At 33.5% G+C, this 26,988-nt stretch overlaps 1 protein-coding gene across 1 annotated transcript in view; it reads left to right on the top strand.

The window, feature by feature from the left end:
* The window catches only part of LOC142233256 (uncharacterized), a 91,957-nt gene that overhangs the window by 61,515 nt on the left and 3,454 nt on the right, over window positions 1-26,988 (top strand). The window contains exons 9-15 of the mRNA XM_075304108.1: window positions 3,956-4,131; window positions 13,624-13,788; window positions 24,104-24,392; window positions 24,522-24,583; window positions 25,214-25,612; window positions 25,680-25,961; window positions 26,048-26,161. Coding sequence (XP_075160223.1) covers window positions 3,956-4,131; window positions 13,624-13,788; window positions 24,104-24,392; window positions 24,522-24,583; window positions 25,214-25,612; window positions 25,680-25,961; window positions 26,048-26,161 — 1,487 coding nt within the window. The remainder of the gene's footprint in view (window positions 1-3,955; window positions 4,132-13,623; window positions 13,789-24,103; window positions 24,393-24,521; window positions 24,584-25,213; window positions 25,613-25,679; window positions 25,962-26,047; window positions 26,162-26,988) is intronic.

The following is a 26,988-nucleotide window of genomic DNA, read 5'->3' as shown; positions in this document are numbered from 1 at the left end:
TTTCTAGTTCTCAACGCCAACGGCAATCTCTATAGAAAATATTATCGACATTATTCGCGATGGTTTGTTTGTCGTAAATGATAGAAGTAATTACCTCTGTTGGCTTCTAAATATATTTTCCTACTATCAGGTTATTGCGTCTTGGAAATTCTATCTTTGAGGTATTGAATCGACTCTGAACTCTTAGGATAGACCTTATTTTTTACAAGAAAGAAATCGCCAAGTGTTAAATCGTCAGAACATCTCCTTGAGGGATTATACAGTTTGAAAATGTTTGTCGTAAAAGACAATTATGATTTCGTTGCTAGTGCGGACCGTACACCAAAAAAAAAAAAAAATAATCCGTAGTTAAACTAACGCTAAATTTAACTTAGTTTTATTGCAAAAAATTATTTTTTTGTAATAATTTTTTTTCGAAATTTTCCACAGCTTAATGAAATCTTACTTTTTTCAAGTATATCTCAAACATTTTATGAACTAAATGTGGGTATAAAGTTCAATGATTGTACAAGTAAATTCAAGATGAACCTTAATTCGTGATTTTCTCCAAAAAGTCACAAATTTCATCGAGTTCTTCAAAGATGAAATGTTTACTAGCCAATCTAAAATTCCACACAAGCTTAAAAAAAATAATTTTTATATGAAAACCATATTTTTCTCATATCTCCTAAAGAATGTTTTGCACATTGAAAAAGCGGTAAATTCGTGATCAAACCCAAATTCCGCGATTACCCCTAAAAACTCCAATTAAGCAAAACGAAAATTCCGTCAATATCCTGAAAATTCAAAAATTTCTCCTAGAGCAAAAAGGAGCCTAAACTATGTGTGCTATATTGAGAAGGAGGTTAATTCATGATCACCCCCCAATAATTCTGAAGTCTAGACCAAATCCTGAAAAAATCAAAATATCTTTATGAAAAATGTATTGTGCTTAAAAAAGCTTATGGCGTTTTCGATTCGCAAAAAATATGTTGCCTTGGTGCTACATTACTTTTTTCTTCATTGTATTTTCGCCCAAATGACAGTATCATTCCAAAGTTATTGTTAATTCATAATATTTTGAAGGATACAGGGTCCAAAATCTATGATAGTATCCTTCATATTTTGCAATCAATTTCGAGGATGTTGCCCCTTTTTTCCCAATCGAAATCGCCATTAATTTGTGATAACCCCCAAAAAACCTAAATTCCAACGACAAGGGGCCTTAGTCATAATGACCACCATAAAATCGAAAATTCTGTACAAGTCTTGAAAAATCAAAAATTTTATATGAAAAATTTGTTTTGTTCATATCTCCCCAAAAAAAATCCATCCAATTCCTAAAAAAATGAAAATCTTTTTTTGCACATATCTCCTGAACTGTTAGTCGTCCCACAGTGAAAAAATCTTAATTCGTGATCACTCCCAAAAAATCTTACATGCCAGTGAAATGGTCCTTATTCATGATCACCCCCATAAAATCGAAACTCAATCCAAATCCTGGAAAATCAAAATTTTTATGCGAAAATGTTACTTTGTCTGCTTAATGTGATCACCATCCAAAAAATCAAAATTCCTCCAATTCCTAAAAAAAATTTTAATTTTTTATATGAAAAATTTATTTATCACATATCTACTAAATTGTGAGTCCTAAAGTGAAAAAAATATTAATTAGTAATCACCCCCAAAAAATACTACATTCCAGGGGAACAAATGTATTTTCAAAAATTCCATTCAAATCCTTATAATCCATTCAAATCTATAAAAAATTATTTTGCTCATATTTTCAAAAAAATGGGAATTTTTATATGAAGAATTTATTCATTCATATCTCCTCAAAAAATTTGTATACGAAAAACTTATTTTGTTCATATCTCCTAAACTATGCCTACACAAAAAAAATTTCACGAAAATTTTTCCAAATAAAATTTTAATTGAGTTTTAAAAAATATTCAATTAAAAATTTAGTTGATTCAAATTTGTTTTTATTGAAACAAAAATCAATCACAAAAATTAATTGTATCAATTAATTTTTTAATTGGATCAATTAAATTTTTAATTGACCTTCAATAAATTTTTAAATTGATATTATCATTTCTGTGATTGAAGACATTTAAATTACAAAATTAATTGGATCAATTAATTTCGCGATTAATTTAGAAAAAAATTTCTTTGTGTGTACGACAATGAGAAGTTGCTTAGTTCGTCCAAAATTTCCCAAATCCTGAAAAAAACAAAATTTTTTTATGAAAAATTTATTTTGCCCATATCTCCTAGAGCGATGGGAGCATAATTTGTTCACCTCCCAAAAAATTCAAAATTCCATCCAATTCTTGAAAAAAATCAAAATTTTTATATGCTCATATCTTCTAAGCTATGCGTCAAAAATCCAAACAAATCCTGAAAAACTACAAAATTTCTCTATGAAAAATTTGTTTTGGTAATATCTCCTAAACTATGCATCCTAGAACGTAAATGAGCTTAATTTATTTACCACACAAAAAATTTAAAATTCCGTCGAAAAGGAGCTTAATTCGTGATTGATCACCAAAAAAAATCATAAATTCCATTTAAATCCTGAAAAATCTTTATTTTTATATAAAAATTTGTTTTCTCATATCTCCTAAACTATGCCTCCTACAACGAAAAGAGATTATATCTTGAAAAGGAGCTTTATTTATTCAATACACAAAATATCCAAAATTCCCGCGAAAATTTGATTAACTCGCGATCGCCCAAAAAAATCCAAAATTCCATCCAAATCCTGAAAAATGCAATACATTCCTTGCAGACTGAGTTGAAATTTCTAGTTGTCATTATTTGGCATATCCTGGTTAAAAAACACTTGTATCTACACAGAAAAATTATCTGATGTAAAACTGCTGCTCAAACTGCTGCTAAAACTGCTGCTAAAATGAACTAATATTTATTCCAAACATTTTATTTTGTTTTAGTTTAGTTTTAAAATTTTGTAAGAAATTTTCCCCAGCCCAACGATTTTTTCTTTATTCCAAGCATGTCTCAAAAATGTTATGAACTAAATGCAGTAAAATTCCAATGATATACAAATTAGTTCAATTCGAACTAAAACAGAAGAAGTTTTTCGTACACTTCTCAAAAATAGTAAATATGAACTACAGCGTATTTAAAATGAGAATGATCTGCCGCCTAAGGTTTTTTCTTTATTCTTAGTTCATTTTTTCTTTTCGAGAAAGTTGCATTTCGTAAATGGTAATTAAAAATCCAAAAATGTCGGAAAATTTTCGTTAATTTAATGAATCTCAAAATTTTGGAATACAATTTAGTTCAATTTTCGCACGAGATAATTCATTTTTCCCATAATGTAGTTTACTTTTTTTCTGTGTACAAAGCATCGCATCTTTTTGATTTGAATTTAGTTTAATAAATTAATGTCAATATAATTTATAATATGCATTTATAGTTAATTATTAAAAGACAACTTTTCAGAAGAAACACGTTTGTCCAGGAAAATGGAATAAAATTTTCCAAATCCTGTGCGACCCCATGCCTTCAATCTAATCCTTGAAAAAATGTGTCTTAAAATATCTTTAATCATGTACGAACATTTGTTAAATGTTGTCCTTTGGTCTTTCAACTAAAGATGTAATAGTGTTCTTCTCATTTTAAATTGAAGAAATAGTTTGATATGTCCCATGATAAATTTTCATTTTCGTCTTCAACTTTAGAGTTGCGAAATTTCCTTCGTTTAAGGGTAATAAATTTTCTTGTCATAAACTTTTGGATATTTTTCAAAGGTTACCATTACTCAAAACTCAGCTTTCTTGTACGCAAACTTTCGATGCTATCTGGCTTGTTATACAGCTAAGAAGCCAAAAAGACTTTTTATGATAAGATTTTTTATAGTTTAAGTATTGTTGATGTGAAGAATTTTCCAAAAAAAACTGAATTCCCTTAATATCTTTCATATTTTTCTTCTTTTCTATTTCTTCTTTAGAACGAGTTGAGTACTTATGGCTTTGAGACACCTCGCAAATCAGCCTGTAAACATTTGTGGCGTTGCTGTGTGGAGCATCATGCATTTTTTCGTCTGATGCGTGTACCACCATCTTTACCAAATTCACCAACAAATACTTCAGATATTTTTCAATTGGGCTCGAGACTGAAATGCAGGTAAGTTTTAGTACAACCGCACAGAGGAGCTCTTATTTAAGATATTTCATAGCGTTTGAGGGTTGGGGGAGTGTATGGGTAGATCCTCTAATGTATTTACGAAAAGTTTTCGCGGAAATTTTCTTAAAATTGTTAGCTGAGTACAGAAACCTTGATATCATGTCAACATGTCAAAGTGCTGTGGAAGATGCAAATTATTTACTTTGACAAAAGGACGAAGATGAAAAACTTAAAGGTGATATTTTTGGTATTATGTGAGAAATTTTTCCTTATACTGAAAGTCATTTGAGATACTTGACAATATCATGCATAACAAGGAGAAATTTCCTTAAGAGGAGGAGCTGTGACAACTATAAACTTTTTTTGTTGCGATTATTTTCAATTTTAAGAGTAAAATACGTGTTTTCTTTAGCATCCATGGGTTGACAATAAGTGCTTATTACAAATAGGGCGGTTGTAAAAGCATATCAAGTATAAAGATGTTGAATCAAATTATAGACTTCCCAGGCAAAAAATTGGAAATTGGTCCACAAGCCCATCCCGGAACCCCTAATCGATTTTTAAACTTTCCTTTTGGACAACATTTCTTTTAGAGCGCAACGAGGGATCCCCAATTGATTTTTTCCACTTCCGATCTAGTTCTTTTGGACAACTATTAGAAAGTACGCAATTGGGATATTTTAAGTAAAAAAAATAAAAATAATTTTCATCCCCGTTGGAATTTGAACCTGTGCCGTTCAACTTTTCACTTCCATGGAAGTTATTTTGGCAAATTACAAGAATTTTTATATTGAGTTTTAATGGAAAAAATATAGTTTTTTATATATGGCGAAAATAACAAAATAACAAGTACGGCCTGGCCGAAGCTTATGTACCCTCTACCATGGCTTGCGTAGAAACTTCTTCTAACCACTGCCATCCACAATCGAATTACTTACGTTGCGGTAAGGCTTGCCGATGGCAAGGTGTCTTAAAACCGTCTTCTAAATTGTATGTAAGTCCATACGTGGTTATATTAAATCAAAAAAAAAAAAATCGATCAAATACGTATATAATTCAGTTTGAAAAAATTGTCTTTATACATAAAATTTTGACAAAATTTTCTATAGAAATAAAATTTTAACAAAATTTTCTATAGAAATAAAATTTTCACAAAATTTTCTATAGAAAGAAAATTTTGACAAAATTTTCTACAGAAATAAAATTTTAACAAACTTTTCTATAGAAATAAAATTTTAACAAAAAGTTTCTATAGAAATAAAATTTTGACAACATTTGCTATAGAAGTAAAATTTGGAAAAAAATCTATAGAAATAATATTTGGAAAAAAATTTCTATAGAAATAAAATTTTGACAACATTTTCTATAGAAGTAAAATTTGGAAAAAAATCTATAGAAATAAAATTTGGAAAAAAAAATTCTATAGAAATAAAATTTTGACTAAATTTTCTATAGAAATAAAGTTTTGACAAGATTTTCTATATAAATAAAATTTTAACAAAAATTTGCTATAGAAATAAAATTTTAACAAAATTTTCTATAGAAATAAAATTTTGGTAGATTATTTTTGGCTCGATTGGCAACCATGAATGTGAACCGATATCATATGCTGACACCACGTACCAAATTTCAACTGACTCGGATGAAATTTCCTCCTCCAAGAGGCTCCAAAACCAAATCTCGGGATCGGTTTATATGGGGGCTATATATGATTATGGACTGATATGGACCACTTTTGGCATGGTTGTTGGATACCATGTACTAACATCACGTACCAAATTTCAACCGAATCGGATGACTTTTGCTTCTCCAAAAGGCACCGGAGGTCAAATCTGGGGATCGGTTTATATGGGGGCTATATATAATTATGGACTGATATGAACCAATTTTTGCATGGTTGTTGGATACCATTTACTAACATCACGTACCAAATTTCAACCGAATCGGATGAATTTTGCTCTTCCAAGGGGCTCCGGAATTCAAATCTGGTGATCGGTTTATATGGGGCTATATATAATTATGGACCGATGTGGACCAATTTTTGCATGGTCATTAGAGACCATATACTAACACCATGTACCAAATTTTAGCCGGATCGGATGAAATTTGCTTCTCTTAGAGGCTCCGCAAGCCAAATCGGGGCATCGGTTTACATGGGGGCTATATATAATTATGGGCCGATGTGGACCAATTTTTGCATACTTATTGGAGATCATATACTTACACCTTGTACCAAATTTCAGCCGGATCGGATGAAATTTTCTTCTCTTAGAAGCTCCGCAAGCCAAATCTGGGGATCGGTTTATATAAGGGCTATATATAATTATGGACCGATGTGGACCAATTTTTGCATGGTTGTTAGAGACCATATACTAACACCATGTACCAAATTTTAGCCGGATCGGATGAAATTTGCTTCTCTTAGAGGGTCTGCAAGCCAAATTTGGGGGTCCGTTTATATGGGGGCTATATTTAAAAATGGACCGATATGGTCCATTTGCAATACTGTCCGACCTACATCAATAACAACTACTAGCTTGTTTCTTTCGGTAGTTAGCGTGATTTCAACAGACGGACGGACGGACATGCTCAGATCGACTCAGAATTTCACCACGACCCAGAATATATACACTTTATAGGGTCTTAGAGCAATATTTCGATGTGTTACAAACGGAATGACAAAGTTAATATACCCCCATCCTATGGTGGAGGGTATAAAAAAATGTATGCCGAAAACAAAATAAAAACGATCTATAACATAGAAACATATTTTTCTAGAAAAATATTTGATAAAAAATTAAAGCTGGTGAAATTTGAACCAGCGTTCTTTAGTTTTTTCATTCGTAATAAAAAAGAACATCTCAAGCACTAGTTAGAATGTCATGCCGTGGGGTCATATTCGGTTCATAACACAAACATTCGAATAGATCTTTTGGTGCGTCGTGTTCAATGGCTGAGCAAACGCTAAAGCTTCTGTTATGGTGCCAACGGACCAAGGTTCCACCCCCGGCGGAAGCGAAGAAGTTTTTCAATTTGTACTCATCACAATAAAAAGTGAAATTGGATAAAAAATTTTTGTTTTTTAGTTTTTCTTCATCCAAATGAACTACCAAGGTCCAACTTCTAAAGCAATGCAAAGAATCCAAAAATGGATTTCTTCCGTCCTATGACAAGTCCATGTAAAATTTTTTGGAGATGATCCAAGTTTGCACTACATTATAAAAAACAAGTAAGGAAAGTCTAAAGTCGGGCGGGGCCGACTATATTATACCCTGCACCACTTTGTAGATCTAAATTTTCGATACCATATCGCATCCGTCAAGTGTGTTGGGGGCTATAGAAAAAGGTTTGTCCCAAATACATACATTTAAATATCACTCGATCTGGACAGAATTTGATAGACTTCTACAAAATCTATAGACTCAAAATTTAAGTGGGCTAATGCACTAGGGTGGAACACAATGTTAGTAAAAAAAATGTGGGGAACATTTAAATCTGAAGCAATTTTAAGGAAACTTCGCAAAAGTTTATTTATGGTTTATCGCTCGATATATATGTATTAGAAGTTTAGGAAAATTAAAGTCATTTTTACAACTTTTCGACTAAGCAGTGGCGATTTTACAAGGAAAATGTTGGTATTTTGACCATTTTTGTCGAAATCAGAAAAACATATATATGGGAGCTATAGCTAAATCTGAACCGATTTCAACCAAATTTGGCACGCATAGCAACAATACTAATTCTACTCCTTGTGCAAAATTTCAACTAAATCGGAGTTAAAAATTGGCCCCCGTGGTCATATGAGTGTAAATCGGGCGAAAGCTATATATTGGAGCTATATTTAAATCTGAACCAATTTCAACCAAATTTGACACACTTGACTACACTACTAATTGTACTCCTAGTGCACAATTTCAACCAAATTGGGGTAAAACTCTGGCTTCTAGGACCGCATTAGTCCATATCGGGCGAAAGATATATATGGGAGCTATATCTAAATCTGAACCGATTTCAATAAAATTTGGCACACTTGACTATAGTACTAATTGTTCTTCTTGTGCAAAATTTTAAGCAAATTAGGGTAAAACTCTGGCTTCTGGGGCCATATAAGTGCATATCGGGCGAAATATATATATGGGAGCTATATCTAAATCTGAACCGATTTCATCCAAAATCAATAGGGTTCTGTTCTGAGCCAAAACACATACTTGTGCCAAATTTGAAGTCGATTGGACTACAACTGCGACCTAGACTTTGATTACAAAAATGTGTTCACGGACAGACGGATATGGCTATATCGACTCAGGAGGCCACCCTAAGCATCTCGTCTCGTATCCTTCTGGGTGTTGTAAACATATGCACTAACTTATAATGCTCTGTTCCACAGTGTGGCGCAGGGTATAAAAATTGGGGATCGAGTTATATGAGGGATACATACAATTATGGACCAATTCTTTCATAGTTGTTAGAAGTCACGTAACAAATTTCGACCGGTTCGCATGCAATATGCTCTTTCAAGAGCCTCCGAAAGATAAATGTGTGGGGACTGTTTATATGGAGTCTAGGTATAGTCTAGTAGTCCAATAAAGCCCATTTCTAATATAATCAATAACAACTGTTTGTACCAAGTTTCAATGACTTAATTCTGTAAAAAAATAAAACCCAATGAAGCTAGACCATCTGGTAGCCCTATGAACATAATTCATCCCACATACTTTATACATTTTCGACAATTTTCAATGCATTACCTATCCATTATCCATCAATCAATTTGGTTGTTAAGTCCTTTTCTCCTAAATGAAATGCAATTCCCTTTGAGACTAGCATTTATCTTGATCTTTTTGAGAGAACATTCATGCGGACAACAACCATTTTTTTGTGATTCCAAAATTTTCCACACAGAGAGAACATTACCCAGTTAATTATCTTAATGATATATTTAAGGAATACCAAGCCCAAAAAGTTTCCAACAACATAATTTGTTTGACAAACTTCGGTAATTGAAGTGAAAACTTTACTTCAACAACTGTGTCTGTCCATCCATGTGTTTGTCTGCCTGTCAGTCTGTGAGAAAAGCATAAGAGTCAGTTAGAGTCTACTCATACACCGGTCTCTCGCTCCCCCTCTCTCTCTCTTCACCCATGGAGAGTGTAAAACACCATAACCAAACGCATACGAACATATGTATGCAGATTATAAAGGATGTGTAAATCCTGGAAACATGACAACTGTAACAACAAAGTGAAACATGCATTTCCTAATTAAATTACTTAAGAAAATAAAAGGAGCAACTTTTTTGTTTGGGCGGGATGAGCAAACGAAAATATTTTCATAGTTGAGAGCAAAAAAAGAAATGTGACTTTTGTGATGCATATTTTCAATACATTTGTACTTGGGATAGTTTAAGGAGGAGGTGGGCTATTGTCGATGGGAACGGTGAAGTGCAGGTGGACTTTCCTCTCTTGGGTACAGTGTTTCAAAATCTTTTTTTTAAGGAAAAAATTGAATTTGACCTGCCTGGAGCAAAACACGAACATGTGCAAAATTTTTGCACAATAGTTTGACGGTCGGATATCGTTTCAAAATTTCACCCTGATCAAAAGTATATAATTTACTAGTGTATTCCGGCCCGCTTCGCCGCGGCTTCCGAAGCGTATTTGTAGGAACATTTTGCATTAACTTTGTCAACCATATCCTTTTTGCTGAAAATAAATTGGAAAATATTTGAATTCTTTCAAACAAATCGTACTATTTGATTGTTTGTTTATAGATAGAAACACGGCGAATATGCAGATGTAAAACGGCCCGCCTTAAAAAATGTCGGGGAGAGGGCGTCTCCTTTACACCAATTTTTTTAAATAATGTTCTGTATTCAAGTAGTTGGACAATCTTCTATATTTCTTGTGCATTTTAAGCGTGCTTTGTCAAAGAAATGTATCCTTCTCCTCAACATACCGGAAAATTGTTCCCATATACATAACAGGTTGGCTGATAAGTCCCCGGTCTGACACATAGATGGCGTCGCTAGTATTAAATGCATATTATTCTTATATAGAACCAACCTTCAAATGATTCGTGTCAAAATTTGACGTCTGTAAGTCAATTAGTTTGTGAGATAGAGCTTCTTTTGTGAAGCAACTTTTGTTATTGTGAAAAAAATGGAAAAAAAAGAATTTCGTGTTTTGATAAAATACTGTTTTCTGAAAGGAAAAAATACGGTGGAAGCAAAAACTTGGCTTGATAATGAGTTTCCGGACTCTGCCCCAGGGAAATCAACAATAATTCATTGGTATGCAAAATTCAAGCGTGGTGAACGGAGGACGGTGAACGCAGTGGACGCCCGAAAGAGGTGGTTACCGACGAAAACATCAAAAAAATCTCAAAATGATTTTAAATGACCGTAAAATGAAGTTAATCGAGATAGCAGATGCCTTAAAGATGTTAAAGGAACGTGTTGGTCATATCATTCATCAATATTTGGATATGCGAAAGCTCTGTGCAAAATGGGTGCCGCGCGAGCTCACATTTGACCAAAAACAACAACGTGTTGATGATTCTGGGCGGTGTTTGAAGCTGTTAACTAGTAATACACCCGAGTTTTCCGTCGATATGTGACAATGGATGAAACATGGCTCCATCACTACACTCCTGAATCCAATCGACAGTCGGTTGAGTGGACAGCGACCGGCGAACCTCCGAAGCGTGAAAAGACTCAAAAGTCCGCTAGCAAAATAATGGCCTCTGTTTTTTGGGATGCGCATGGAATAATTTTTAACGATTATCTTGAGAAGGGAAAACCCATCAACAGTGACTATTATATGACGTTATTGGAGCTTTTGAAGGTAGAAATCGCGGCAAAACGGTCCCATATGAAGAAGAAAAAAGTGTTGTTCCACGAAGACAACGCACCAAGCCACAAGTCATTGAGAAAGAGGGCAAAAATTCATGAATTCGTATTGCTTCCCCACACACCGTATTCTCCAGATCTGGCCCCCAGCGACTTTTTCTTGTTCTCAAACCTCAAAAGGATGCTCGCAGGAAAAAAATTTGGCTGCAATGAAGAGGTGCCGAAATTGAGGCCTATTTTGAGGCAAAACCGAAGGAGTACTACCAAAATGGTATCAAAAAATTGGAAGGTCGTTATAATCATTTTATCGCTCTTGAAGGGAACTATGTTGAATAATAAAAACGAAAAATGTGTTTTTCTTTGTTAAACCGGGGACTTATCAGCCAACCTGATCTGACCCGATCTGGACAAAATTTGTAGACTTTAAATTTAAGTCGGCTAATGCCATGGGGTGGAACATTACGATAGTAAAAACACATGTAAATCTGAACCAATTTTGAGGCAGCTTCGCAAAAGTGTATTTATGACTTATCGGTTCATAGATATGTATTATTTAGAAGTCCCAGAAAATCGGAGTAATTTTTACAAGTTTTCGACTTAGCAGTGACGAGTTTATAAGGAAAATATGGATATTTTCGCTCCATTTTTGCCCAAATCGGAAAACATATATATGGAAGCTATATCTAAATCTGAAACGATTTCAATCAAAATTTGTAGACTTTAAATTTAAGTCGGCTAATGCCCTGGGGTGGAACACTATGATAGTAAAAACACATGTAAATCTGAACCAATTTTGAGGCAGCTTCGCAAAAGTGTATTTATGACTTATCAGTTGATAGATATGTATTAGAAATCCAGGCAAATCAGAGAAAAATATGTATGGGAGCTATATCGAAATCTTAACCGATTTCAATCAAATTTGTCACACTTGACTATAGTACTAATTGTTCTTCTTGTGCAAAATTTCAAGCAAATTAAGGTAAAACTCTGGCTCCTGGGGTCATGTAAGTCCATATCAGGCTAAAGATATATATGGGAGCTATATCGAAATCTTAACCGATTTCAATCAAATTTGTCACACTTGACTATAGTACTAATTGTTCTCCTTGTGCAAAATTTCAAGCAAATTAGGGTAAAACTCTGGCTTCTAGGGCCATGTAAGTCCATATCGGGCGAAAGATATATATGGAAGCTATATCTAAGTCTGAATCGATTTCAATCAAATTTCGCTCACGTGACTACACGACCAAGTGTCATGCTTGTGCAAAATTTCAGAAAATCACGGTAGGTTAGGTTAGGTTAGGTTAGGTGGCAGCCCGATGTATCAGGCTCACTTAGACTATTCAGTCCATTGTGATACCACATTGGTGAACTTCTCTCTTATCACTGAGTGCTGCCCGATTCCATGTTAAGCTCAATGTCCGAACGGCGTTCCGCATTGCAGTGAAACCACTTAGAGAAGCTTTGAAACCCTCAGAAATGTCACCAGCATTACTGAGATGGGATAATCCACCGCTGAAAAACTTTTTGGTGTTCGGTCGAAGCAGGAATTGAACCCACGACCTTGTGTATGCAAGGCGGGTATGCTAACCATTGCACAACGGTTGCTCCCAAAAAATCAGGGTAAAACTCAGACTTCTGGGCCCATATAAGTGTATATCGGACGAAAGATATATATGGGAGCCATATCTAAATATGAACCGATTTCTTCCAAAATCAATAGAGTTCTATTCTAACCCAAAACAGAAACTTGTACCAAATTTGTGGTGGATTGGACTAAAACTGCGACCTAGACTTTGATCACAAAAATGTGTTCACAGACAGATGGACGAACGGACAGAAGGACATGGCTAGATCGACTCAGAGATCCTACCTGAGCATTATTGACAAAGACACCATGTGTTTATCTCGTCTCCTGCTGGGTGTTGCAAACATATACACTAACTTATAATACCGTGTTCCACCGTGTGGCGCAGGGTAAACAAAATACTGGCAACCCTACTTGGCATTGAAAAAAATCCTGCTGGATGACGCCGCAAAATTCTAAATGTTGAACTTAAAATCAATCCAGTACAGCAATCGACGGTTCCACAAATTTAAATGTCAATGGTAAAACAAAAAATTGTCGTCAGAAATTTATTGGGGATTTTTGTAAGGAAATTTAGTTATAATTGGGGAGTTTTCGAACAACTGGCAACAATGCTTGGCATATAGAAAATCCTTAAATGATGCCGACAAATTCTAAATGAAAATTAGCCGTTGAATATGGAACCAATCCAGTACTTTTTACATTACCGACCTCACCATTGGCATACCATAGTCAAACTATACAACTTTCGTCGAAGAAGCAAATTTTCGTTATTGAATTAATACGAAAAATCAACTTTATAAAATTTATAAAAAAGGATACTCTATGATTCTGACTATACACTCGTAGAAAACCCGGAGCTTTTTATTCATTGACGAGTATGAACCTGTTACAGGCTTGTCCTTGAGCAACTTTAATTGTTTTCCAAAAATTTATATTTGTTAGTTAACACTTTATCCATTTTATGATTTACTTATTTTACTATCGATATTTTTATGAAACGCCTATTTTATGGTTGTTTTTCAATTTTGCTTTTTTTATTATTTTTCTTCCACAGCAAAGAGAAATCATCAAAAGAAGCCCTTTTTATTAATCGCTCACCTCCCACATTTGTGCGTGTCCCCTCAAAGCGACAGCCCCGTCGTATTATGGATGATTTTTTGAGTGGTTGCAAGAAGCCAGACTTTGGAAGTTCAGCATTCTTAAATGCCAAAAATGTGAGGTAAGTCATTTGCTCACCGTGGGTGGATTAAGGGCAAATTGCCAAAATAAAAGAACAATAACTAAGAAATTGTATTCATTACGATTCTATTGCCATAATCGTTTTCTTATGCGATAAAAGGGGAGATTTTCTCTTTAGTTCCAAGAAGGTTTATACGATACAAACGTACACACACACACAAACACTCACATATATGTACGTATATACAACCATACACAAAAACAAATTATTAGTTTATTGTTATTACCTTTTTTTCTCATTTTGAATGGAATTTTATTGTTTTCCTATTCCTAAGAATTTTGGGGCTTTTATATTTCGTTTCTGCCTTTATTATTTTTCTGCCTAGTGGTACATAGGGTACGGTGGTTACGCCTGAAGTTACGATTTCGTGTCTCAAAGTCATTTTGGAAGAAATTCAATTGTTGCAGTGCCATGACATATTACTGTCATGTCTAGACAATAGACAAAAGGTTTCAATCGTTTTGCCGAATTTGGTTTGAGATTTTTTTTTTTGCGAAGAAATTGCAAATGTCTGGTTGAGTGGCAAAATTCATAGAAAGGAAATTCATTTTGATAATCTTGAATTTCTGTTTCAATTTATTTTCTGTGTTCTTTGGAATTTGGTATTAAAGTTCTAGTTAATGTTGTTTTAAAAGTAAAGCATATGGCGAAATTGGAGTATAACAAAATATATTTAATACTGAAATTATGACAAATTTTTCCACAGAAATGAAATTTTGAGAAAATTTCCTTTAGAAATGAAATTTTGATAAAATTTCCTATAGAAATGAAATTTTGAAAAAATTTCCTATAAAAATGAAATTTTGACAAAATTTCCTATAGAAATGACATTTTTGACAAAATTTCCATAGAAATGAAATTGTGACAAAATTTCCATAGAAATGAATTTTTTACAAAATTTCCTATAGAAATGAAATTTTGGAAAAAAATGTCTATAGAAATGAAATTTTAAGAAAATTTCCATAAAAATGAAATTTTGAGAAAATTTCTTATATAAATGGAATTTTGATAAAATTTCCTATAGAAATGAAATTTTGACAAAATTTCCTATAGAAACGAAATTTGACCAAAATTTCCTATAGAAATGACATTTTTGACAAAATTTCCATAGAAATGAAATTGTGACAAAATTTCCATAGAAATGAAATTTTGACAAAATTTCCTATAGAAAGGAAATTTTGATAAAATTTCCTATAAAAATGAAATGTTAACAAAATTTTCTATGGAAATGAAATTTTGACAAAATTTCTTATAGAAACGAAATTTTAACAAAATTTCCTATACAAACGAAATTTTAACAAAATTTCCTATAGAAATGAAATTTTGACAAAATTTCCTGTAGAGATGAAATTTTAAAAAAATTTGCAATAGAATTGAAATTTTAATAAAATTTCCTATAGAAATTAAATGATAACAAAATTTCCTATAGAAATTAAATTTTAACAGAATTTCGTATAGATGTGAAATTTTAACAAAATTTCCTATAGAAATGAAATGTTGACAAAATTTCCTACAGAAATTAAATTTTGGAAAAAGATTCTATAGAAATGACATTTTGAGAAAATTTCCATAGAAATGAAATTTTCAGAAACTTTCCTATAGAAATGGCGTTTTGATAAAATTCCCTTCAGAAATGAAATTTTGATAAAATTTTCTATAGAAATGAAATTCTGATAAAATTTCCTATAGCAATGAAATTTTGACCTAATTTCCTATAGAAATAAAATTTTAACAAAATTTGATAAAGAAATGAAATTCTGATAAAATTTCCTATAGAAAGGAAATTTTGATAAAATTTCCTATAAAAATGAAATGTTAACAAAATTTTCTATAGAAATGAAATTTTGACAAAATTTCCTATAGTAATGAAATTGTGACAAAATTTCTCATAGAAACGAAATTTTAATAAAATTTCCTATACAAACGAAGTTTTAACAAAATTTCTTATATAAATGAAATTTTGACAAAATTTCCTGTAGAGATGAAATTTTGACAAAATTTGCAATAGATTTGAAATTTTAATAAAATTTCCTATAGAAATTAAATGATAAAAAAATTTCCTACAGAAATTAAATTTTAACAGAATTTCATATAGATGTGAAATTTTAACAAAATTTCCTATAGAAATGAAATGTTGAAATTAAATTTTGGAAAAAAAATCTATAGAAATCAAATTTTGAGAAAATTTCCATAGAAATGAAATTTTGAGAAAATTTCCTATAGAAATGGCGTTTTGATAAAATTTCCTTCAGAAATGAAATTTTGACAAAATTTTCTTTAGAAATGAAATTTTGATAAAATTTGCTATAGAAATGAAATATTGATAAAATTTCCTATAAAAATTAAATTTTTACAAAATTCCCCATAGAAATAAATTTTTGACAAAATTTCCTTCAGAAATGAAATTTTGAGAAAATTTCCTCCAGAAATGAAATTTTGACAAAATTTCCTATAGAAGTAAAATATTGACAAAATTTCCTATAGAAATGAAATTTTGATAAAATTTCCTATAGAAATGAAATTTTCGAAAAATTTCCTATTAAATTTTAATAACTTTTCCCATAGAAATGAACTGTTGAAAAAATATTCTATAGAAATGAAATTTTGACAAAATTTCTTATAGAAATGAAATTTTGGCAGAATTTCCTATAGAAATTGAATTTTAATAAAATTTCTCATGGAAAGGAAATTTTGACAAAATTTCCTGTAGAAATAAAATTTTGACAAAATTTCCTATAAAAATTAAATTTTTACAAAATTCCCTATAGAAATAAACTTTTGACAAAATTTCCTTCCAAAATGAAATTTTGAGAAAATTTCCTCCAGTCAAAATTTCATGACAAAATTTCCCATAGAAGTAAAATATTGACAAAATTTCCTATAGAAGTGAAATTTTCGAAAAATTTCCTATTAAATTTTGATAACATTTCCCATAGAAATGAAATGTTGACAAAATATTCTATAGAAATGAAATTTTGACAAATTTTTTTATAGAAATGAAATTTTGGCAGAATTTCCTATAGAAATTAAGTTTTAATAAAATCTCCCATAGAAAGGAAATTTTGACAAAATTTCCTGTAGAAATAAAATTTTGACAAAATTTCCTATAGAAATGAAATTTTGATAAAATTTCCTATAGAAATGAAATATTGATAAAATTTCCTACAAAAATTAAATTTTTACAAAATTCCCCATAGAAATAAAATTTTGACAAAATTTCCTATAGAAATGAAATGTTGACAAAACTTCCTACAGAAATTAAATTTTGGAAAAAAAAATCTATAGAAATCAAATTTTGAGAAAATTTCCATAGAAATGAAATTTTGAGAAAATTTTCCATAGAAATGGCGTTTTGATAAAATTTCCTTCAGAAATTAAATTTTGACAAAATTTCCTATAGAAATGAAATTTTGAGAAAATTTCCTATAGAAATGGCGTTTTGATAAAATTTCCTATAAAAATTAAATTTTTACAAAATTCCCCATAGAAATAAACTTTTGACAAAATTTCCTTCCAAAATGAAATTTTGAGAAAATTTCCTCCAGTCAAAATTTCATGATAAAATTTCCTATAGAAGTAAAATATTGACAAAATTTCCTATAGAAGTAAAATTCGAAAAATTTCCTAATAAATTTTAATAACATTTCCCATAGAAATGAAATGTTAACAAAATATTCTATAGAAATGAAATTTTGACAAAATTTCTTATAGAAATGAAATTTTGGCAGAATTTCCTATAGAAATTGAATTTTAATAAAATCTCCCATGGAAAGGAAATTTTGACAAAATTTCCTGTAGAAATAAAATTTTGACAAAATTTCCTATAGAATTGAAATTTTGATAAAATTTCCTATAGAAATGAAATATTGATAAAATTTCCTATAAAAATTAAATTTTTACAAAATTCCCCATAGAAATAAACTTTTGACAAAATTTCCTTCCAAAATGAAATTTTGAGAAAATTTCCTCCAGTCAAAATTTCATGACAAAATTTCCTATAGAAGTAAAATATTGACAAAATTTCCTATAGAAATGAAATTTTCGAAAAATTTCCTATTAAATTTTAATAACATTTCCCATAGAAATGAAATGTTGACAAAATATTCTATACAAATGAAATTTTGACAAAATTTCTTATAGAAATGAAATTTTGGCAGAATTTCCTATAGAAATTAAATTTTAATAAAATCTCCCATAGAAAGGAAATTTTGACAACATTTCCTGTAGAAATAAAATTTTGACAAAATTTCCTATAGAAATGAAATTTTGATAAAATGTACTATAGAAACGAAATATTGATAAAATTTCCTATAAAATTTAAATTTTTAAAAAATTCCCCATAGAAATAAAATTTTGACAAAATTTCCCTTCAGAAATGAAATTTTGAGAAAATTTCCTTCAGAAATGAAATTTTGACAAGATTTCCTATAGAAGTAAAATATTGCCAAATTTCCTGTAGAAATTAAGTTTTGATAAAAATTCCTATAGAAATGAAATTTTCGAAAAATTTCTTATTAAATTTTAATAACATTTCCCATAGAAATGAAATGTTGACAAAATATTCTATAGAAATGAAATTTTGACAAAATTTCCTATAGAAATGAAATTTTGACGAAGTTTTCTATAGAAATGAACAAATAATCGAAAACTTGGGCAGTAGACTTTGTGATTGTAAATACAATCTGTAGTTCGTTCCTTAGTAAGACTATCAGACGACTGTTTCTAGGGATTATATACAAATGTTCAACCCCATAATACCTCGTCTACCATTATTGATGGAAAATACAATACAATCAAAGTAACGTTTCACAAATATCCATCTTGATAATCCTAATCGTTTATAATTTTCATGCTGAAATCACATTTGACAAGGCAATCTTTCCATCTAACTGCAACACCTGTTGTTATGGCGGAGATTATATTTCTAACTGATGTGTCGATTTGTCGACATGGACAAAATGTCGATTATAGTCGTCAACATCATATCCTCCTCCCTAACCAAATACAAAAATAGTTCTTCATAGCATCAACTGAAGATCTGTGATTCAGCATATCCTCTCTCTTTTTGGAAAATTGTTCATCAATGCAATGATGGAGGGAGGAAGTATGCTTGCATTGTAATGTAAATTGGCCATAACTTAAAAACCAATAACATTAAATCACCAACTGGCCAAAAGAAGTGGACGCCACAACAATGTGAAAAAAATAAGAAGAGCTACAACAGACTTATAGATTTCCCTTGAGTAACTTCCTGATGCAACAGAACAACCAAAGCACACAAATTTACTTTAAATAGTCTCGAATAAATCATAGGCAAAAACGAATGAATGAAAATGAGGTAAAACACAAGTTGAGCAAAAAAAAAAAAAAACACTAACGAAGAAACCGCGAATCTGAAATGAACAGCCATCATTGAGAGAAGACTAAGTGGCAGATTGGAGCTGTAGCTGCTTACTTCTCCTTGCACTTTCTTGTTACATTTCATTCGTTTCAACAACATGCCAAATGGTTGAAAAATTACAAATATTTAAAACAACCCGCACCGAAAATATCCCAGATTGTAGCCATAATAATAGTAAGAAAAATTGAAGCAAGTTCGCTTTTTTTTGCCCCTTCATTCCATCGATGAATGACCACAGAAAATGGCAGGGTGGAATGCAAGACAACTACCCAATATTCAACCATAATTATTGTGTAACCAGGCTAATAATTATCATTCAACGGGTGCCATACCAGATATGGCAAAAAAAAGTTACCACGTGTTCACAGTGATTTAAGGCATCTTTAATAGGCCGCCAAAAAACAATGAATCTTTACTCTTTAATGTAGCTATTTAGTTGGTTTGTAAAATTCAACGACAATCGTGGAAAGTTTAACCCAAAAAGCAATGAAAATGTTCTGTTCTAAATAAAGTACCACGAATGGAAAAAATTTCGCTATATTTTCGCATTTTTGGTTTTGTATGGGATTTTGCAGCTGAAATTGAACATAGTACCGGCCTTAAGAGAGAAGAAGTTCACAGTATAAGTTTTTTAGAACCATTTAATTTTATTTATGTATATCTTTTCTAAAGAAAAACAAGTAAGTAAAGTATAAAGTCGGGCGGGCTTGACTATATTATACCCTTCACCACTATGTAGAAAATTTGTGTTAACTCCTTCAAATTTGTTGGGACTTATGAAGGTTTATAATCCTATATACAAATATTTAAATCTTAACCGATTTGGAAACATTTTTTTGTATTTCTACAAAATCTCTAGAATTATAATTTAAATCGGCTAACGCCCTGGGATGAAACACAATGTTAGTAAAAACCAGTAAGTAAAGTCTAAAGTCGGGCGGGGCCGACTATATTATACCCTTTACCACTATGTAGACCAAAATTTGTGTTACCATCTCAACTCCTTCCAATTTGTTGGGAGTTATTATGAATGTTTATATTCCCATATATAAATATTTATATCTTAATCGATTTGGAGACAATTTTTTATACTTCAACAAAATCTCTAGAATTAAAATTTAAAACGGTTAACGTCCTGGGATGAAACACAATGTTAGTAAAAAAAACATGGGAAATATAAAGCTAGAGCAATTTGAATGCAATTGTACAAAATAGCATTTATGATTTATCAGACAATACATATGTATTCGAGATATAGGACAATTTGAGTAGTTTTTACAATTTTTGCTACTTAGCAGTGGCCATTTTAAAAGGATATTGGTTAGTAGATCTCACCAAGATATGTGGTCAATTGTGTAACGACGGGTTTTCCCACTACTAGCTGGGGTAAGGCTCTCGATGGCCAGGGTACGTCACAGAAAATATTTATTTTTAAACAGGGGAAAGAAGAGAAAGATATTTCGTTTACAGTGAAATATCTTTATTGTGCAGTATTTAGAATTTGGGCTTAATACTAATTTGGTATGATAGCGGCAGTGATGCTGTATCGGTTGGAGGAACACTGGGCCGGCGACGTTACGGAGTGTTAGTAACTGCGGTACAACTAGAGCTAGAGTGAACGCGCACACCTCTAGTCGGGTGCTGGGCAGGACTGTGGGTAGGCAGGGTTATGTGGGCTGGATTCGCTGTGGGAAAAGGGAGGATGAATGGGAAAGGTGAACACGTGGCTAGAGTGGTCGCACACCTCTAGCTGTGAGAGAGGGAAAGACTCGATAGAAATGCGGACACGTGGCTAGAGTGGTCGCACACCTCTAGCTATGGTGTAGGAAAGGTAGGAGCATGTGGCTAAGAGTAGGGAAAGGAGGTAAGGTAGGAACACGTAGCTAGAGTGGTCGCACACCTCTAGCTATGGGATAGGAAAGGAGGACAGCTGGGAGCACGTCGTTAGGATTAGAGAATGGAGGAAGGTAGGAACACGTGGCTAGGAGTAGGGAAAGGAGAAAAGGTAGGAACACGTGGCTAGAGTGGTCGCACACCTCTAGCTATGGGATAGGAAAGGAGGACAGGAGGGAGCACGTGGTTAGGGGAAGAGGTAGGAACTCGTGGCTAAAGTGGTCGCATACCTCTAGCTATGGGAAAGAAAAGGAGGAAAAGTGGGAGCACGTGGTTCGGGGTAGAGAAAGGAGGTAAGGTAGGAACACGTGGCTAGAGTGGTCGCGCACCTCTAGCTAGGGGAAGGAAAGGAGGTATGGTGGGAGCACGTGGTTAAGATTAGAGAATGGATGAAGGTAGGAACACGTGGCTAGGAGTAGGGAAAGGAGAAAAGGTAGAAACACGTGGCTAGAGTGGTCGCACACCTCTAGCTATGGGATAGGAAATGTAGGAGCATGCGGTTAGGAGTAGAGAAAGGGGAAGAGGTAGGAACACGTGGCTAGAGTGGTCGCCCACCTCTAGCTATGGGATAGGAAAGCAGGACAGGTGGGAGCACGTGGTTATGGGTAGAGAAAGGGGAAGAGGTAGGAACACGTGGCTAGAATGGTCGCACACCTCTAGCTATGGGATAGGAAAGGAGGAAAGTAGGAGCACGTGGTTAGAGGTAGAGAAAGGAGGTAAGGTAGGAACACGTGGCTAGAGCGGTCGCACACCTCTAGCTAGGGGGTAGGAAAGGTAGGAGCATGCGGTTAGAAGTAGAGAAAGGGGAAAAGGTAGGAACACGTGGCTAGAGTGGTCGCACACCTCTAGCTTTAGAATAGGAAAGGAGGAAAAGTGAGAGCACGTGGTTAGGGGTAAAGAAAAGGGAAGAGGTAGGAGCACGTGGCTAGAGTGATCGCACACCTCCACCTATGGGATAGGAAAGGAGGACAGGTGGGAGCACGTGGTTATGGGTAGAGAAAGGGGATGAGGTAGGAACACGTGGCTAGAGTGGTCGCACACTTCTAGCTAGGGGGGTAGGAAATGAGGGACGGAGGGAGCACGTGGTTAGGAGTAGGGAAAGGAGAAAAGGTAGGAACACGTGGCTAGAGTGGTCGCACACCTCTAGCTATGGGATAGGAAAGGACAGGTGGGAGCACGTGGTTAGGGGTAGAGAAAGGGGAAGAGGTAGGAACACGTGGCTAGAGTGGTCGCACACCTCTAGCTATAGGATAGGAAAGGAGGAAAAGTGGGAGCACGTGGCTAGGAATAGGGAAAGGAGAAAAGGTAGGAACACGTGGCTAGAGTGGTCGCACACCTCTAGCTATGGGATAGGAAAGGAGGGCAGGTGGGAGCACGTGGTTAGGGGTAGAGAAAGGGGAAGAGGTAGGAACACGTGGCTAGAGTGGTCGCACACCTCTAGCTATGGGGTAGGAACGGTAGGAGCTCGTGGCTAGGAGTAGGGAAAGGAGAAACGGGGGGAAACACGTGGCTAGAGTAGTCGTACACCTCTAGCTATGGGCTAGGAACGGAGGAAAAATAGGAACACGTGGCTAGAGTGATCGCACACCTCAAGCTATGGGATAGGGAAAGAGTATGGAGGAGTAGGATCACGTGGCCAGAGTGGTCGCACACCTCTAGCTGAATTATTACTACTCTACAAATTAGGCTACCGATTTCAAATATCTACTGTGGTGCTCACTTACCTCGTTGATGTTATCTCCTTCGCTGCTGTTGATTGACTGTCCCCGATCTCACATGCTGCCGGCCTTTTATACCGTTCCCCAGCCTGCGTAATAGGTGATGGTCACCTGTTATGTTGTTGTTTCTAACGGCAACTTATTTACTTCAATTACTTACACTAGAGTATTAACTTAAAATCTAATACTTCATTGTTCGTTAAAAATAAAATAACTTTAATTCATAGGTCATATAAGATAACAAAACAATTTAAATTCAAATTACAAAACAAAATATAAATCAACTTCAGGTAAAAATCAAAGAAAGGGAAAATAAAAAAAATTAAATGTGAAGCCGAAAACGAATGATGTGACTATCGGCGTCACAATTGTGGGTTGTGATATAACATATCCGCCAAAAATTTAACTCCTTGTTCGTGATTCATTTCCGGTTAGAACATCTTTCATGGAAAATAAGATATATTTCCTTTCCTTTTATAATTGAAAAGAGTCGACAATTCTTAGCCATGTCCAATTTTTGTAGTTTCAGTAGAAAGTGACCCTGAAGTTGGTTGACCAGTGGAAAGTAACCCTGAAGTTGGTTGACCAGTGGATCATGCGGAGTTTCTTCATATCTTGTTTTTTCACCAACCTATAAATTCGTAATAGGTACCTACTACAGCAACATTAAAACTAAATATGCGAATAAAAGGATTGTACACTTCAACGATTGATTGACGATGAATGATATTCGAGGCCACTCAAAATTTAGTTCCTTCTTGTTCATGATTAACCACAAAACCACTGTACCACCACTCAAATCGAAAAGAAACAAATTGTTCGCGTAATTACTCAATTACATAAACATATAATTTTAAAATTTACTATATCGAAATGTGGTCAAGAGATATGCAGTTATCGTTTTGCATTTGTTTCTTTGTTAATCTCAAAATAGCGCATTCTCCTCCCAATTGATTCTATGTTTGGAGCTTGATGTGTTGAGCAAACCATCAAGTTAGTCAAACATACTCACTGGTCCGGTGGTATCATTTCCAATATTGGCCAATTTAGACTACACTTGTACATAACAACCTTTAATTTAGATTTATGATTAAACAATTTGTTTTTTATGACAATGTAATTGATCAATTTTTTATTGGTCTGGAACGCGAAACAAGCCAATGCCTACAAATCGATCATGATTCTATGATCAATGGGCTATAGACGAATATATGATTACTTGTAATATTTGACGTGTCTTCTTTCTCACCATTCCAAGTTTTATTTCGTTTTATGATTACAGCAATTACGAGAGTCCTTATCGATCAACATACAGTATACCAACTAGTCTGGGTATAAATCCCTATCACCATCAGCCGTCACAGCATACAATGCCGCATAGTCAGAGTAATTATAATAACAACGTCGGTGGTGGTGGTGGCAGTGGCAATAACAATCACATGCAGGCACCTGATTCTCCGCGTAGCACCCGTAGTGCCCCATGGCCAAGGACCCAACAACGTTCGCTATTTGGCAATAAACCGTCCAGTCCACGTTCTGTACGATCGGCCAGCACCACAGGTGGTAATGGTGTAAATGCTGGCGGAGGAGGTGGTGGAGGTAGTGTTATCCATGGCGTTAGCAGCAATAGTAGCCATCATCATCACTCGCATTCGCGATCTTCACAGCGTGATCATGTATCATCGTCAGCATCGCATCAGCAACGCTATCGATCTAGTTCAGTGGAAAGTCATTCATCCAATGATTCACGTTCAACACGAAGGTAATTGAATTTAAGTTAAATTCCAAAAAAACACACCATATAAATAAAATAAAAAAATATAAATAAAATAAAATAAAAAAAAATCAAGCACACCAAGGAAAAAAGAGCCCATCCTCTAAACATTATTTGAGAAACAAAAAATTAGAATAATACAAAAATTATTGGGAAACCCCCCGAAATTGAATTAAATTAAAAAAATAAATTAAATTAAGTTAAATCAAATTAAATTAAATTAAATTAAATTAAATTAAATTAAATTAAATTAAATTAAATTAAATTAAATTAAATTAAATTAAATTAAATTAAATTAAATTAAATTAAATTAAATTAAATTAAATTAAATTAAATTAAATTAAATTAAATTAAATTAAGTTAAATTAAATTAAATTAAATTAAATTAAATTACATTAATTTAAATTAAATTAAATTTAATTAAACTGAATTAAATTCGGTTATCCAAGAAATAAAAGATAGTTCTCTTTGAATTTATTCAGTGTGTACATATATATTCATTCACTGGGTCAAACCGCTTATTTAAAATATGCCCATCCTTAAAACTTTATTCTTCCTTTGTTGTTGAAAACGCATAGCATTTTTTCATTTTTTGTCTTTCTTCTTTCAATTACACAGGCACAAACATCGCCATCGACGAACTTCAGATAATGAGAGTGAATTATCACGTGGATCTGGTCGTTCGGGACGTTCACATCATCGAAAGCATCGAAGGTCACGTCATCGACGTGATTCTGGTGGATCCGATCATGAAAGTACACGTGGACGCAGCTATTCAGGTCATCGATCGTCGGCGGCACGTAGTGCCAGTGCTGTGGGATCTCATTCAGAATTGGTAGATTCAAGTACACAATGGCGTGAGGCGCAAAGGAGGCAACAAGAAGCTAGTCTAGGCCAAAGTTCAGTTCAACAGGCTTCGGTATCGAAGAGCAGTATGGTGGCACGTAGTCTACATAGTAATGATTCGCATTCAGACACGCATTCCCATCATAAGTCAAGGAGACACAAAAAGAACAAGTATGGGGACGATCTGAAAGATGCCATAATCCAGTTTCCTTTCATTTTTTGTTCATTCTATCCACAGATCACCCTCGGATTCTCGCACACGTATTTGGAACAGTGAGTTGGCGAAACATTTACAATTTGATCTAGTGGACACTGCTGGAATGACCGAGGATCAATTACGTGAAATACCCTATACTGTGGTGGAGACAACATCGAAACGTTCCAACTCGAATATACGCATACACAAGAGCAATAGCAAAAATAGTGTGGGCGGCAAAAGTACAGGATCTGGTAATACCATTACCAATGGTAGTGGTTCCATTAGTGGTCATGGCAAAAATCGTGTAGATCGTATTAGAGGGTAAGTATTGCCGTGAAGCTTAGGCCTTTTGGAGGCCAGCATATTTTTTGAGTTATTGTGTTGTTATCATATTACGTATACCGTAGCTTATGTTACCAAAATTCTAATCCCAATGATAGTAATGGTGCCAAAAATGGTTCAATACGTTCGGCCAGTACAATATCATCGAGGGAGTGTGATCGAAATAGTGGTCTGGTTCGGTGAGTATTAGAGTTGAAATTATTCATATAGTATTAAGTGGTGTAACCAATACATGCAATGAAAAAAAAAAAACGTTTGGAAAATGAGTATAGCAAACATTGTTATTTTGGTAAATTTTTTAAATGTCCTTTACTACCACAAAAAAATTATTGTTACAATTTTTATTTTTATTTTTGCAATTAAAACATGTGTTCATTCCACAGTCCGTTTCGTTTATATCAAACTCTGTTCTTTTCCGACTTTATGTCTTAAATAAGATACATTTTGAGGTTTCGTGTAATGGGTGATTTTTAGCTATTATCTCATTGGCAAAACTGATTTATTGATTGACGCACGTTTTATGTTTTGTTTTACCATGTCAACCATCTTTAGTTTGGCCTATAATTTAACCATGAAGGGTCTTTAAAATGAACAACGCTTACAAATTATTGAATTTTATATTAAAATGCATGTTCTGTTAAGAAAGTTCATGGCGCACATCTTCGATTTATTTTATTTATTCGACTTTTTGGGAACATAAATAAGCAGTCGATTGTCGATTTTGGGGTAACGATCAGCCAAAAGCATTGCAAAATCTATCAATGTATCCAGAAAGAGCCACAGTTTGGTGCGGTGGCATCATTCTGCCGTACTTCTTCAAAGATGATGCAAATCGTAACATATGTGAGAATGGTGAGCGCTACCGTGGGATGTAATCAAATTTTTTTGCCCAAAATTCAAGAGCCCGCATTGCATGACATCTTGTTGAAACCAGACGATGCCACATAACACGCATAACATTAGAGCTATAGAGAGGCTTCTGTCCGTATGAAAATGGACGCAGGAA

The sequence above is a fragment of the Haematobia irritans genome, chromosome 1 (genome assembly GCF_050003625.1).
Source record: "Haematobia irritans isolate KBUSLIRL chromosome 1, ASM5000362v1, whole genome shotgun sequence".
Classification (NCBI taxonomy): Eukaryota; Metazoa; Arthropoda; class Insecta; order Diptera; family Muscidae; genus Haematobia; species Haematobia irritans.
The sequence above is the reverse complement of the archived record's forward strand: the minus strand, read 5'-3'. Positions and strand labels throughout refer to the sequence as shown.